This window comes from Accipiter gentilis, chromosome 3 (assembly GCF_929443795.1).
Source record: "Accipiter gentilis chromosome 3, bAccGen1.1, whole genome shotgun sequence".
NCBI lineage: Eukaryota > Metazoa > Chordata > Aves > Accipitriformes > Accipitridae > Astur > Astur gentilis.
This window is the reverse complement of record NC_064882.1, coordinates 8,129,111-8,145,420: the sequence shown is the minus strand read 5'-3', so window position 1 is coordinate 8,145,420 and position 16,310 is coordinate 8,129,111. Positions and strand designations below refer to the sequence as shown.

At 35.8% G+C, this 16,310-nt stretch overlaps 1 protein-coding gene across 3 annotated transcripts in view; it reads left to right on the top strand.

Annotated features, from left to right (window-relative positions):
• GUCY1B1 (guanylate cyclase 1 soluble subunit beta 1) overlaps nt 1–16,310 on the top strand; it is a 58,935-nt gene that overhangs the window by 29,802 nt on the left and 12,823 nt on the right. For 2 of the 3 annotated variants that reach the window (XM_049792903.1, XM_049792922.1), the window contains exons 6-13: nt 1,623–1,853; nt 3,245–3,361; nt 4,191–4,324; nt 5,130–5,327; nt 7,177–7,414; nt 8,259–8,399; nt 9,607–9,761; nt 10,075–10,201. In XM_049792903.1, coding sequence (XP_049648860.1) covers nt 1,623–1,853; nt 3,245–3,361; nt 4,191–4,324; nt 5,130–5,327; nt 7,177–7,414; nt 8,259–8,399; nt 9,607–9,761; nt 10,075–10,201 — 1,341 coding nt within the window. Of the gene's footprint in view, nt 1–1,622; nt 1,854–3,244; nt 3,362–4,190; nt 4,325–5,129; nt 5,328–7,176; nt 7,415–8,258; nt 8,400–9,606; nt 9,762–10,074; nt 10,202–13,572; nt 14,890–16,310 lie in introns of those variants that run through there. The other variant, XM_049792912.1, reaches the window with a different exon arrangement.

Genomic DNA, 16,310 nt, shown 5'->3' with positions numbered 1-16,310 from the left:
CACATAACTTGTTTTCCTTAAATGACCACCACATATTCTTTCCAAGGTTTACCTCTTATTAACTCATAATTTCCCACTTCTCTCTGCCACACACTGCCATATGGATTATCAACACAGTTTCTTCAGGAACTTAGGTTTTATCATCATTAACATTTGAACTTGTTCATACATCCAGCTTTAGGTACCTACATTAGCTGGTAAATTTAGTAGGCTGATCTTTTTCTAAGTTACTTACACATGCAACAGAAAGAGAAGACTAAAGCAGCAGATGGTATAGAGCACCTAAATCAGGCTCCTGCTCGGAACTGTCCTCCAGAAAAGCCTGTCTTTCCTTTAAATGAATAGTCAAATAGGGCATCAAGGAACACTACTGTCTTAAATTAAGCATCATTTAGCAGTGAAATAGTTCTGTTCTTTTAGATTCCTCCATTTGTATAGGAACAAATAAAGGAATCGGCACTCCCCAACTGATCAGCTAGCATAGCTGACAGTTGTGGAGGAGAAATAATTAGTAAACTAAACATCTAAGGGATCAAGTGCAGTGTTAGTGCATATCCGTTCTGTTTTCATATTGTAACTGTTAATCTCTGTGGTTAGACTATGTGTAAACGGCAGAATCAGGATGCATTAGAGATTTTAAGAAGCTTTTTTTTGCTTCAGTAGCTTTAGGATCAGACTCTACATGAAAGTAGAATCAGGTGCAACATGTTCCAGAAGGCTGCCGCTAAACAATAGTGTGTAAATAGAATTGTTCTGTTCCAGTCATTAAATCTAATTAGGCTTGAGGTGAATTTGGTCTCTCAAGGTAAATTACGTTATTCTATTAGTTACTAGCTTTAATTATACTGCAATACATGACTCTCACTGCAAACAAAATAATCCGTATTAATTTCATATTTTCTACTAACTTGGAGTAAAATTACTAAAGTGTGAAATGTCTATATTCAAGACACTTATTTGAGATTCGACTGTTGTAGATGACTCTGTCTTTGCTGTGATTTCGTTCAATATGGAATGCAGCTTGGAGAAGATTGTAATTGCTTTTAGTTTTATCTGTTGGTCCTGATCTTACAGTCATCACTGCTTGCATGTGTAAGGACTGTATATTCAAACATCTGCTCCATCGACCTTTCTTCTGTCTGACTGTGACATGCCCATCCTCTGGTCAGCACTGTTTGCTGTTGTATTATAGATCTTGCAAACAGCTTTCATCAAAATAAGGATTCAAGTGGTCTGTGTAACTCAAGACTTGCCACATGTTCATTCAAGGGGAGGAAAGAGTCCTGTTTTCTGGCATGTACTGGTAAAAGCAAGCATAACTTGAGCCTTGACCCATGATTTCAGGATGTGCATTTCACTCAGACTTTATAAATTGTATTTGAGTGATCTTCAATATGTTGTTCATGCAAAGGGCAACTTTGACTAAGCAAAGGCATAATTATTCACCTGGAATTATAAAGACTGTCTAAAATCAGAAATACTTAGTAGAATATAATATTTTTCAAGATGCAGATATCATTCTTGAATTCATCTTTCTGCTTTAAATGTATTCCTGTCTTCATAGTAGCATTCCAGTTATTAATGAATAGCAGAGTTTTCAATGTTTTCCTTCATTTTTCTAGGTTATTCAACAGAGAAATGAAGAATGTGACCACATTCAGTTTTTAATTGAAGAGAAAGAGTCTAAAGAAGAAGACTACTATGAAGACCTCGACAGATTTGAAGAAAATGGTACCCAAGAGTCTCGCATCAGTCCCTATACTTTCTGCAAGGCCTTTCCTTTCCACATAATATTTGACAGAGATCTGGTCGTCACACAGTGTGGCAATGCTATATACAGAGTCCTTCCACAGGTTAGATGATTCTCATACATGAATAATCATAGAGATTCCTAAAGCTAGATGCTTCAAAGTTTTATTTTAAAGATGAATAAAATAGATTCAGGATTCTCTGTCTAAACAGTGTTCCTGTATAACTATAATTTTTACTACATTGTGCTCCTCTTGTTTGAAAAAGGACAGTGAAAATAGCCCTAATTCTACAATAGTGCTGTTCCTTATGGTCATGTCCATGTGCAATAAGAGAGTAAGCTTGAGCAGAGAAAACCTGATCACCCCCACAATTCAGGTGTTAGCTTGATACCTGATTCTTTCTCGTAGCTCACTCCAAGATACTTTTGCTATGAAAGTGGCAGATTACTCTTTAAAGTGGATGTGAGACAGTCAGCACAACTTGGCCTGGGGTTCAGGAAATGGTCTTGCTCATACTACTGTATAGTGTAGCAGCAAGTACATAATCTATAGATATTACTTGACAGTAATGCCTTCAAATACTTAAGGTGTCAGAATAACTGAAGAGCAGAATGACAGAAGCTGTAGTATACTTTCTTGGCTTGTGCCTCAAAGGATCAGTATTAATGAGCCATACTATGTTTGTGATATGTATATATGTGTTCTGAACTGAATGCTGCTGCTGCAATTTCATCTGGTTATTTACAGTAAAAGAGTACTCAGAGGTCCTTTTAATGTTATGTATTCTACATATGAATAGGATACCTCAGTTCTTGCCTGAAAGCTGACAGTGTTTCTAAAAATAAGCAACAGGTAAAAGCAGTAATATGAGAGAAGCTAAAGGTAAGATGATGAAAACATCAAATGATCTTTACGATTATGTAGGCTAATGTTGCATATACCATGTTGTTTCTGAATCATGGACATACTTTTAAAATCAATTTTATGCTACTTGGTTTTTCCTGCAATTTGTTTTTGGTGATTTCTCTCCGAATTTTGCAGAAAGATTTGAAAGAAGAGCTTTGTAAATAGTTCTGCCAGATTTTTCCCAAGGGGATTCACTGAACAGCTATAACAAACTATTCAGCCTGCTGAGGATGGCTATCAGAATCCTTATTATTGGAGTTTATGCTTTAGAGAACATAGCTCATTGAAAAGGGAGTTTGAAGGAGGTCACTTAGGAGGAAAACACTGGAAAGCTTTTTTTACTGTAGAGTGGGAACAGTTTGACAGATAACAAATGTGATAGTCTAACAAAATTTTACAAAGTCATCTTGCAGACTAGAATTGCACTTTGAAGTCAATATACTTGTGATGTAAAATCCTTAATTTAAAAACCTTGTGTTTTAATGGAGAATGCATAAAGTATATATTATCTTCCATTCAGTATATTTTTATTATAAAACATAACAATCTTTTTTTTTTTTTTTTTTTTTTTTTTTTTTTTATTCTAGCTGCAGCCGGGAAATTGCAGTCTGTTGTCAGTTTTCTCCTTGGTCCGGCCTCATATTGATATTAGTTTCCATGGGATCCTCTCACATATCAATACAGTCTTTGTGCTGAGGACCAAGGTAACTAGAGACTATTCACCTGGCTTTTCTTTAAGTAAGTATGCTTTGGAGAGATAAGAAGAAGTGCTGAAAGCCCAGAAGTCTTCGGAGAAAATTCTTTGCACGGTAGTACGCTCAGTTACTTTTGCATCTTGAGCCAAGAAAAAGTCACAGGCGTGAATTCATGTGTATCTGTTAAATAGAATGGTATATAGGCATGATGAAGTACTTATACTTCATGTCTGATGCTTTCTTTGTAAGGGGTCAACCCATTATATGGCGTTGTACCAAAGTAAATGTAGAAAGGCAATTACATATACTTTTGCTTCATAACAATATGGGAGACAAATATGAAACGTGTTCTTGCTTGGGCCCATACATTCATACACAGTTCTGTGTCCTTTTCTCTAAAGAGGGCAGGAGAGGAGGTGGGTGATATGAATGAATGCAGCATGTAGAGTAGCACCTACTACATCAAGGAGGCTGTTTATTTATAGGAAACTGTACCTGAGAGAAAACAAGATATCTTAGATGTGCTCCCAGGCACAGATACATCTTCATAGAATAGGCAATACTTTTGTCAAACTATTGTTAAGAAATGATACAGAAGAAAAGAAGAAGTTATGAACATGAATGTAAAGAAAGATACCATGCTTTATATCTTTGAGGTAGCAAATCACAGTATTAAAATATGGGTATGTTCAAGTGAGAAATTAATTGGTGTTTAATGTAGGCTGTAACTCTATTCCAGACATTCTGACTGCCTTCTTAGTGAAGGCACTTACGTATGTGGCCTGGTGCATAACACAGATACCATTGTCCTTATATAATTGTGACTTTTGATCACCAGGAGGGGCTGTTGGATGTGGAAAAGCTGGAATGTGAAGATGAACTGACTGGCACCGAAATCAGCTGCTTACGCCTGAAAGGGCAAATGATCTACTTGCCTGAAGCAGACAGCATTCTCTTTCTTTGTTCGCCAAGGTACTTTAAACCTTAAGAGTTCTATAAAGTTGATTTTCATTTTACAGTTACTAATTTTAAGAACATTTAGGGAAATAGTACTACAGAGATTAATTGGTTCAAGTAGTGATTTCATTGATTTTGAAGTGTTTATACTAAAAGAGGGAGGAGCATTTAAACATCGGAACACGGCTGATTATTAAATAATTCAATATAAACACCGGGTTGCTCTAGCCCAGTTTGTACAAATGGGAATTCCTCATGATTCCATGATTTTTGGCAAGTTTTGTCCTTTGTTTCTTACTCTGAGAGTGCTAAGAAATGCCACAATGATTTGTTTCCTCTGCGGATACATATTTTTGCAGTAGTTTTAATGTAATAGAGCAGTGATGATTATAAAGAAGTGGTTGCAATGGGTGATTGAATGGAGGCCTTCTTAGCTAAGAGCGTGTTGACCTAACGCACCAGAGTTGTGATATGTTAATCTCCTGTGTAAAAGGGAGAGAGTGGATGAAGACAGAAAGGGAAGAGGCTACCTTAACATAATCTCACTTTTATTTGTGTACTGAAGTATGTGTATTTGATATGTTCATGGAAGTCACCAATGAGAATTCTGTATTTAAATGCAAAAATAGAGCCATGTGTTAATGTGAATGAACACAAATAAGGTATTTCATAGAAGGGGTATGTTGTACAGCTCATCACAAATTCAGAAGCATAAACTTTCTTCTCATATTCAGCAGCCTCTGCTGCTCATTTGAGTTTTAAATGCTCGTTTGGCAAGTTTAATTGTACCCATATTGTTACATATTTCTCCACATTGCAGTGTGATGAACTTGGATGATTTAACCAGAAGAGGTTTATATCTGAGTGATATTCCATTGCATGATGCAACCCGTGATCTGGTTCTTTTGGGAGAGCAGTTCAGAGAGGAATATAAACTGACTCAAGAGCTTGAGATCCTCACTGACAGACTGCAGCACACACTGCGTGCACTGGAAGATGAAAAGAAAAAGACAGACACGTAAGAATCAAATCCTGATTTTGAGCTGAAACAGTCACATCAATATATTATTTATAGCTACATTCTGCAAAAAATAACAGAAACTTGGAAGGAATATAAGAGATATTCAGGGCTGATAATTTTGGAGTCAAGAAAGAACATTTTACTTCAATGCCTCATAGGGTATTTCTTTATTTAGATTGTCAAATATCATCTGCAGTCTAGGCCGTTACAGGCACAGGTGTTTTGATGGCTCCTTCCCTGATAAGGAAACATATGAGAAGTGAACTGATAATTCTTTTTGTTTTGTGAATTACCTAAACCAGTAGTTTTGCAGATTTTCTTACATGTAGTCCCTGTAGCCAAGATGAATTTGATGAATGCCCAAATGGTACTATTTGACAGAGTTCTGTAAACCAGCTGTAGACCATTTTGTCTTTTTGGACTGCCATGCTCACAGGGTAATAGAACAGAAAAACATCTTATAAGCCTTGGAAATAGTCTATGTGAAGGTGAGGTTTTGCAATAGGCTAATGCTAGGAATTTTATTTTATAGTTACCTGTAGTCACTTTTGGGGCTATCTAGATAATACAACTATCTAGATTTAAGTACATAGTAATAAAGTATATGCATTGGGCCCCAAATCAATTTCTACAGGTAACTATAAAATCAAATTCATAGCATTAGTCTATGGCAGCTCAGCTCAAGGACTACTGGCAGGTAAATTAAACAAAAGTTTGTGTGACAAGCCACATGGGGTTGATGGTTGACTCTTGTTTATAAAACATAGTTCCCATCTCTGTAACAGAAGAATTTATTGTGGATTATGCTTGTTTAGTAGTAGAATTAACATTTGTTGTGCTATGAATTCTATTGACAGATTTTTTTTTTTAGTAGTAGAGTAGTGGAAATTATTGAAAGGGATGAATGGAAGAGTCAGAGAGAAAAGAAGCCTAAAAAATACTTCTATTCATTCCTGGTTACTTGCTTTATAAAGTCATTTTATCTTCAGGAATTCGAGCCTTCTTGGCAGCCGCTGGAACAGACAGTGTCAGTTACTATATCATGTGCCAAAAGTATTCACTAATTATAACTCGTTGCAGTAGTGAATTTGCCAAAAATGCAACTAATGAGGGTTTGTGCAGGAGGCTGTGTACAAAATGATGCTTAAGATTGTGAAACAGTCAGAGATCTTCAGCTTGCCCACTTAGCTGTGTAAGGAGGGAAATACACCTTATGATGGCAGTTAGAAAGTTGAAGGAATATACATGAGAGTGCAGTGAAGCTCTGTGTGTGTGATTTGGATTTTATTTTTGCATAATTTCTAATATGAACAAGTCTTAATATGTCATATAGACTATTAATTATAAAAACATGCAATAAACCCTAAAAGCATCATTCTCAACAGAAGAGGAAGCATTTAGCAATGCATGAGTTGATCAAGCGTGGAAAACTGTCTGACCTCTTCATGGCCTTTTTTGCGGTTTTTATGGTTCTGTGAGCAAAACCAGATTATATGAGCTGAGAATATGGCAGAAACTCTTAAGCAATAAGCAGAAATGATCCAAGACACTATTAACAGATTACGTCAGAAGAATTAGTAATATATGCCTCGTTTTATTGGTAATTTAGGTGTATTAGTGTGTGTTTGAAATGCCATGGCTTTAAGTACACTGATGTAGATCAGTTCCTGTTTCCCAAATAACATATGGTTCAGTAAACATCATCTTTTATATTGCTCTTTGATGATGCAAGTATGTAATAAACACTATGAGAGGTACTGAGTTAATATTTGAAGAGTGCTGGTGCAAAAACCTTTCTCCACATTCTTTCTGTTTTGCTTGTGGCTTTCTTTTCTTACACATTTAGATTACTGTACTCTGTTCTACCACCATCAGTGGCAAATGAACTGAGACACAAGCGTCCTGTTCCAGCTAAGCGGTATGACAATGTGACCATTCTTTTCAGTGGCATTGTTGGATTCAATGCCTTCTGTAGTAAACATGCCTCTGGAGAGGGAGCCATGAAGATTGTTAATCTTTTAAATGATCTTTACACGAGATTTGATATTCTGACTGATTCACGAAGGAATCCATTTGTTTATAAGGTAAGCAGAAGATTTTCAAAGTATTTAATCTGTGACTTTGCAATAATTTACTATCATGTCACTCTTTTCCATCCTTTGGTTTTTAGTCTTTTTTAAAAAAATAGTTATGTTCTCAGTCTTTGAACTGTGTTACCTGATATTACATAGCTAAAGAAGAGTATGTTGTTTATCTCTAAATGTATGAAGGAACATAAAGGGCTTAGTTCTCAGCAGGATTTCTTCACAGTCACCCATTAGGTGGATATATAAATCTACTTCCACTTTTAGCAGTTGTGAACACTTACACAAGCAGTTTGTGGTTCTGCTGACCCTGTGCTTTAAGTTTTACACCTGGGTCTCGTGGTTGTAAATTATAACTTATTATTCAGTTATTCAATGTGAATTTCATTCCTTCACTAGGAATGAGGTATAGCTGCAGATGCATCTGGTAGCAGGTAGATAGGGAGAGAGAGATCCCATATATATGTACATGTGTATGCTTGTGTGTTTATACGTATAAGATTCATTCCTAGCGTTTACTAGAAATAAATTTTATGTCCTGTACCAAGTGAATCAAGGGTGTGAGTCAAAACAAATATAGTACTCAGTTTCTACAGAAATTCAGAAGACCCCAAAAGAGAGGCTAAAATTCACTCAATCACAATGTCATTTGAATTTGTTGCATTGTGGGCATACAATAAATTCTCTTCACTAACAAGCAGAGATGATGGGATTTAGGGTGATTTGAATGAAAGTGAAGGGAAACTATTTGAAAGGACAAGCAGTCTTGAAGGAAGCATGACGTCCATTCTAGTACTCTAAAGCCCATGATACTAAAGTAATTGAAAAATATGTATCTTGATAGGTGGAAACAGTTGGGGACAAGTATATGACAGTGAGTGGTCTACCAGAGCCTTGCATTCATCATGCACGATCTATCTGCCACCTGGCATTGGATATGATGGAAATAGCAGGCCAAGTTCAAGTAGATGGTGAGCCTGTACAGGTTAGTAAATGAGTGGGCTTGAATGAAGAGCCCATTCTTTGAGATGATGATAATGCTTTGAAATATGATAATGCTCAAGTCCCTATCGGTGCAAACTTTGTTATTGTTAGTTTTTGAGACTGATAGCTACAAATAATATGAAAAGTCACATGTAGATGTGACACATGCAGTTCCCAGACCTTAAAATCTAATATTGTGCTTAACCTTTTAAAGGAATACATTAGGTATACATCATTTATGTCTGTTTTCCGATCAATTCAATCTAATCAATAAATTCCCATTGTGCATCAGGTACAATTTGTTAAGTCTTCTTCATCTCTATGAACAGAACAATAATATTCTTCACTAATAGTTTTGATCATGCTTCAGATCCTCAGCATGAGAAAATATTGCATTAAAAAGAAAAGTACAGTTCCATAGGCAGTTATGGCAATGATTACTGGCTACCATGTATATTAGTGGAAATTCACTCATTGTGGGATTTTATGAAGATGTTGTGGTATTAATTCAGAACAGGGGAGGCTGCATTGAGCTGTCCTTATCAGAAGGCCTTGAAAGAAAGCAAAATAAGTAATGAGTGTGATGCATATTTCTATTTACATGAATGTTATTGGTCTAACACCTAGCTTAGATCTGTGTACTTCACTTTATCCCTGGGCAAAGAAGTGAGAAGGTTTGATTTGGGGCTTTAGAATAACTGTACTGTGCTATAAGAATGAGCTTCTCCAAACCCCTGTCTTATCTCTTGAGCTTTTTAATGCAAAATGCCATGTTTCCTCTAAGAAACATCTTTTTTCTTGACCTACACCATTCATTTCTGTATCTTCTGAGTACTCATTAAAAACAGACCTGCAGAGTATGCCTCTGTCCTGGGTTCAGCTAGCCAGGTCAGCTGCCCCGGCTATGCCCCTACCTCCCAGGTTCCTGTAAAAATTAACTCTATCCCAGCTGAACCCAGGACAGCCTCTCTTTCCACTTTTTTTAATTTCACAGTACATAATAGCAGCATGGCTTGGTGCATGCTGGAAAAATACGTATTTTGTTCGTTTATGTGGGAGAACACAAAACACAAAATGCAAGGCTTTGAAGAAGCAGGAGTGGCACATTGGAGAAATAAACTCTAGTAGATAGAAATGGCATAATACCTGTATTATACCAGATTCGTTACGTTGATTTTGAATATTGAAACTTTATTTTTTCTCTAAAGATAACAATAGGAATCCATACTGGTGAGGTAGTCACAGGTGTCATAGGCCAAAGGATGCCACGTTACTGTCTCTTTGGAAATACCGTCAATCTTACAAGCAGAACAGAAACTACTGGAGAAAAGGGAAAGATCAATGTCTCTGAATATACTTACAGGTGAGTGATGCTATATTTTTATTGGTGTTCACATCTTAAAATAAATCACTTTGTCAGTATAATATCAGTGTATTTGGAGTTGAAAGTGACAGGACTCCTGCAACACTTTATTTAAGTACATGAGTTCTCATGAAACTGTATGGCAGACTGCATTATGATATACCATTATTGGTATGCAAATATAATAATGATCTAGAGATAGATTTGACTGTTTTGTTAATTTGCTCACATCTGTAGCATGTTTAATATTTTTTATAGTGTGTGGCGTGCATGCATAGTGCATACATTTACATGTTTTCTCTTTCAATTTCAGGTGTCTTATGACACCAGAAAATTCAGATCCTCAGTTCCACCTGGAGTACAGGGGTCCAGTTTCTATGAAGGGTAAAAAAGAACCGATGCAGGTTTGGTTTTTGTCCAGAAAGAGTACAGAGACAGAGGTATGACTAAACAGAGTGTAATTTTTTTATTTTTTTTTTTAAACAAGGCATAAACATGACAAATTTAATCTAAACCACTGAGATCCATTTGCATTTGCAAAACTAAATGTTCCCTAGAAAAAATGAAGAGTTTTATACAAGACTATTTCATTAATGCATTTACGATCTTGACAGCACATTAAGTGCTTGATTATTTGTCTTTGTAGTTTGTGCAGTCCCTGAAAGAATACTTTTGTATTTTAAAAAGTCCTTAAGGGAATGCCAAGTGTTTAAATATTTATATCTCCCTCTTCTTACAGATTTCTCCACTGTACTAGATTTTGCAATATAATGTCTGTTTCTGTTTAGCTGACATGTCTGGTTATCAGCACTTCAAAATTCACCATTTGCTTTATTACAGTGAGTGAATAAATGTGCCTTCAAATATATAGGCAACAGCCCAGCAACTACTTGCAGGCAGGTTCACACCTGATGTGTATGGTGGCCGGTTAACCCCCCATGGATCTGCTTGTTCAGAGACTGTTGCATGATAGAGGTCTTGATTTAGAAATATACAGGGTGAACACTGTTTCTTCTAAATGACATATGAGCCTAAGTCCTCTTCTCAAAATGATGTAGGGAAAAGCTCTTCAAGCACTGAGTGGTCTTTAAGCTTAAGCCTCAGTTTCAAAAGTCTGGGCATGTATTAACCAAAGTCTCATTAAAAGCCAGTAAGATCTAGACTCACAAGTATGATACAAACTTAGACACTTAATCAGGTTACAGTATGCCAGCTGATTTGCCATAGCTGAGCAGGTGCATGCTTTCCACCCATTGCCAACAGGGAGAAAAAAAGGGTAAAAGTAATTTAAATAGCTTGAATTTTATCCTGAAGCAATACAAAAAGAAAGAGTTTTATGCTAATGTATTTAATCTTAAAAATACACTTGACTAAAATAATGAAAGTTATCAGTTACCTTGATTGAAATAATTCTTGCAAGTCACAGGCAATTAATTATGTGTCTGAATACTCATGTGCTTCTGAAAATGAAATTTAGGCTGTTAAACTGTTTGGGCTCTTCAGGAGATCTAATCCAGATTTATTACCAGTGGTACCAAAGTATATGAATACTGACTTTTTAATGGTAACTCCCAGTATTAACCCCCAGTATTAAACTTCAGGGGAGAACCTGTACTTTAACTCTCCTGAAGTCTGTATTTTAGTATATATTACAATAATAATCTGGGTGCCACTTTTGATAATACTTTTCTATTTTTATTCTGTATCAAGATTAACTATAATTTCATGTGGCTACCATTCTTTCAAATCTATAGTTGTATTTAAAATATATGTTAATTAAACACCTGTCACTTTTTTCTGCATTATAAATTATGTCCTATAATTTGTAGCAGGGCACATTGTGATTTTAAATGTAAAATTTCAGAGGGGTACTGAGTCAGGTGGGTATTTTCCTTGTTTCAGTCTCACCCATGTTTAATACAAATATAGGGTTCAGATAGTTCAGAATTTTAAATATTGCAATTTCCATTTAGCGATCTTGTACAACAGTTGGTTTTGTTAATCCTCACAGCAATCCTGAGAGGTCCTTGCTAATACTATTGTCTGCTACTCTAGCTTTGTAGAGAGGGTCATGGGGCCAGGATTAAACCTGACAGAAAAATACTGTCAGCCTGATTTTCAGGAACACTTAAGACTAACAGTTTAAGCATACTTAAAAAGTCTCTCTAATTTTTGTTAGTTTTTGTTAATTCTGAAATTCAGATACATGTGTAATTCTTATAGATAGAAGGACTTCTCCCCTCACAGGTACCTCTTCTAAATTGTAGTAAGTTTCGAAGGAGACTAGAAAGATACATTCATGTGGTGATTTGAACGGATAATCTATTTGTCAGAGGTGATTTTGAAAAGTGAAAGAATATAATCCTCTAATCTTTTAATTCTTTTTCACTCCCTGCACAATTTCCACTGTCCATACACAAGATGCACTTTACTACTTTAAGATTTTCTAAATTGTTTGCAGTTTCTCTTTGTCTTTTGAAGGTACTCTTCATGTTATTTCTGGCACTTTGTAGGCGGTACATAATAGTTGTAATCCAAAAGCAGAAATCAGATAACCAACTTTTTATGTTTGATTACCTTAGAGTAATTGCTTTGCTTTAGGCAAGAGTGTAGTCTTGGTTTTCTTTTCAGCATCTTATTCTCTCAGACCTTTCAAACACATACATATGCTAATGTATTATCATGTGCAGTACCGTTAATTTCATGGGGACTGTTTATAACAATAAGTATGGCATGTTAACATGTATTCAGAAACTATATAGTAAATTTCCTGAAAGGTCACTGTAGAATATGGCAAGAAGTGGCTTATAGAAGTAAAAATGAAAATATTTCTTAAATCATCCTGAAGATATTTCTGCTGATTATTCTTTTACTGTGAAGTTTTCTACCTCCAATATCTTTAAATCTAGGATCGATTCACATTAGTGATATATTCTCCTTTTCATTATATCCCTTAGCGAGTGGTTAGCTCAGCATTTGCAAATCTATCAGCATATTTACCCTGAAGCCCAGTAATTAATATATTGCGAGGAAAGAGGACAAAATACTTAGAGCTGGCTTAAAGATGTGAAACCAAGGCTTAAAATATGCTGTCTCTCTGCTAGGCCTGTAGAAAATGATAGGGTCGGAGCTGCTCAGCGTACCTCAAACTTGGTTCCTAAGCTGGCATCTGCACTATCAGTCACCATGAGCAGTAGTTACTTCTGAGAAAGACCCGATTTACAAGAATCAGTGTTGGTTTGGAGTGCTGCTCCTTTACTTTTGTCCACTTAAGATACCTCTTCCATGATACCATTACAGCAAAAATTATAATTGCATGAGAAATATACATAGAACAAAAGCAACTGTGACCAATTACTCATTTTGCATCTGCTTGTTTGCATGTTATGGGATTAATTATTGCCATCATTATTATTTTAACAGAGGTTCAGCTGCAGTTTCTCTCTTGAGAAACAGATTTGTTGTAAAAAATAAAGCTTGCAGAGAGCCTCAGATGTCTGACTGCAATTTCCATCATTCCCCACTTTCAAATAGCTTTCTCTTCTGTCCCATCCCCACACTACTGATGGGAAGAAGTTAAAGTATCTCAGTCAGAGCTGGTAGTTCATCAGGGAATGTAGGATTTGTACGTTCCTACATACAACACATAGAAAAGAAATACGTGCGTTACATATGCTGTGTTTAATTATTTTTATTATGTACTGATATTGGTTGCAAGTTGTAAAATGTATTTTGTCACTGCATTGACCCACTATGTTGTTGCTTCAAAGAAAATCCCTTACTTCTCAAATTCTACTTGCATGCACTCAAGGAAACAAAGCAAGATGCTTTCTGAGCTGAGGGAAGAGGAAGAGGACGCTGGATAGGGTGCAATACTGTCCCCAAAATAGGGTGCCAGGCAGTAAGGTTGAGTTATGGATGTTATTTCACATCATATATCCCATTGCCATGTGCAGTACCATTCATTGTCTTTTTCCCTACTCCTGTAGTCATACTCACCATTTTTCTCCAGGCTCGCTTGCTTTTTTTTTATCCTTAATGTTTGGTACTGTTATATCTCTGCTATGAGCATGTATTTCAAGCTTTCCTTTTTTTGATACGCATTTTTGCACGTCAGTCATGTGGCTCTTCCTAACACCAGATAATATTGAATAAAATTTTGTAGTATGCATGCCATAACTAACCACTTCAATCTAATGCTTCACATCTTCATCTTCATCTCTGAAGTATAGTGGTTACATTAATCAGTGACATTTCTGGAAAGACAGGTGTTTCAGTTGTTGGGCAGAGCAATGAACATAAAGAACTATTTTTAAAAATACCTACAGCAGCATTATGAAAATTATTGTATAAATGTGGCTTATCAGATATAGTTCTGCTATTACCATGCTTCCTGTTCATTTTGTGAATAACACTTGATGCACTGTAAATTCCTGGTTAGAAAAAGGTTCCTCTTTCAATATCACCCTGCATTTTCCCTTTGTAGACACTATGTAAACATTCCTATATTGAAAGGGGGCAGTTGTTTGATACTGCCATTTGAAGCATGTGCCAATGTACTTCTACTGAAATGCTGTTCACTTGCAATGTATTTCTCATTGATTTATATTAACTAAATTAAGTTGTCTTGTTAATAATAGATTGCTGTACAATTTTAGACCATCTGTAGTGCTTTGATTCTTTTCTGATGGTGCCCCCAGCCCCCAGAATTGAAAGGCATGCTGCCAGGACATGGCTGTCATGGTTGCCTTTTGGTTTGGTCTGTCTAATTTTCAGAAATGATCTTATTTTATTCCTTGGGAGGACCTGATAATATTCTAGGCATTATGGCATATTTAAGGGATGTAAAGCTTATAAAGGGACATAGTGTCTTTTATCAGCTGATACAGTTACTAAAAGCGGAAAAGGTTTCAGATGCGTAGACCTTCAACATACAGTGCATTTTTATGTGAATAATACCTGTTCTTATATGACTGATAATTTCTGAATATTTGCATTACAAAATAGGATAGTGCAATTACTTTGTGTTCAAAAATTGTCTATATCTAGTATACCTTATCAGCACAGAATATATATGTATAAATGCTTCACGTTAATGTGCAAAAGAAATTGCAATAAATTATTTTTTCCACTGACTTACAGAAATTTTGGGATTTTCTTCTCTTTGAACGCTGTATTTCATTGTTTGATACAAAACAAGTATGTTCTCCATTCCATAATTTGAAGTCCAAGTTTAAATAATTTATCAAGTCATTGTTCCGATGTTTGCAAATGTCCAAGAGTCTCCCACATTCAGGTTAATGGATCACATCCTCAGATTAAAGTAGTGTTCAAAATGTGTAGACTAATGCTCCAAAAATAGCAGATGAGGTCACAAAAATGTGCGCATTCCTTTGAAACTCCTGGACAATATTTGACAATCAAAAATTATTAGCCGTCCACTTTGAGCAGGATGTATATTACCAACCAAAGCTTTAGGAATGGGAAATGAAGGGAGAAAGCCACATACATTCTTTCCATCATCTCACTGTTGGACAGCAGCGCATCCCAGCACTCTGAGAGATTGCTCTCAATCTAATAGATGGACAACAGCAATTTGCATTTAAAGTTGAACAAGTTTACCAAAACTTTAACAGTGACTCCTAAAGACATAGGATTTGTGACAGCTGAGGTTGTGCATTGACATAATTCATGCAAATGGGTGTGAAGTAACTGAAGTTTCTGTATTACTCTTCAAGCTGATGGAAGATGCCATGCCAGAAAACTCATATAATGCTCTGAGTTTATATTTTACCTTCTTAATAATTTCAAAATATTAAAGGTACTGTTAAGCTACTCTGTAACATAACCAATTTCTTAAAGCACTAGAATAATAGCTCATATATTATGTTCATATAAGAGCTTTTTATCTCAAGGAAACCTGTACGATTTAGGCACTTAACCACTTTTATTACTAAAACTGGTCTTCACTGAAATGCGGCATTCAGCTACTAAAATTATACTTCAGTTAGATATTACTCTGAGATAACAGTTAAAAACTTCTGCAGTTGTTTAGTTCTTTTATGTGTGCTCTATTGCATCTTTTATTTAACTATAGTGGTTTACTTTTTCAGTAGAAGCTCTCTAGCTAAAACACGAGGCAGAGTAATTACCAAAGTCTGTTTCAAAGGTATTTACAAATGCACCTGTTTTATTTTCATATTTTCTGTAAAAAAGTTGAAACAAGGAAGAGGAATGGGAAAGCAGCAATGAAATTGCAAATTGTGGAATGCTTAGCTGTTTGTAATCTTCTGGATCACATGCTTTCCTTTGAATTCAGATATGCAAAAGAATTTAGGTTTCTGTGGTATTAACTAAGGCTGTGGCCGTGCAGGCGACTCTGCTACTCTACTGCTATCTTAAAGTTGGCACTGCAATTGGCTTCTGTAATGCAAGGCTGAGTAGTCTGATTGTTGCTAGTGTTTCTTGGATAATATGCTCCCTTTTTTGAAAGAGTCTCACTTCAACACTATACATATATTGTCACATACTGTAAGACGGTTATTCAGT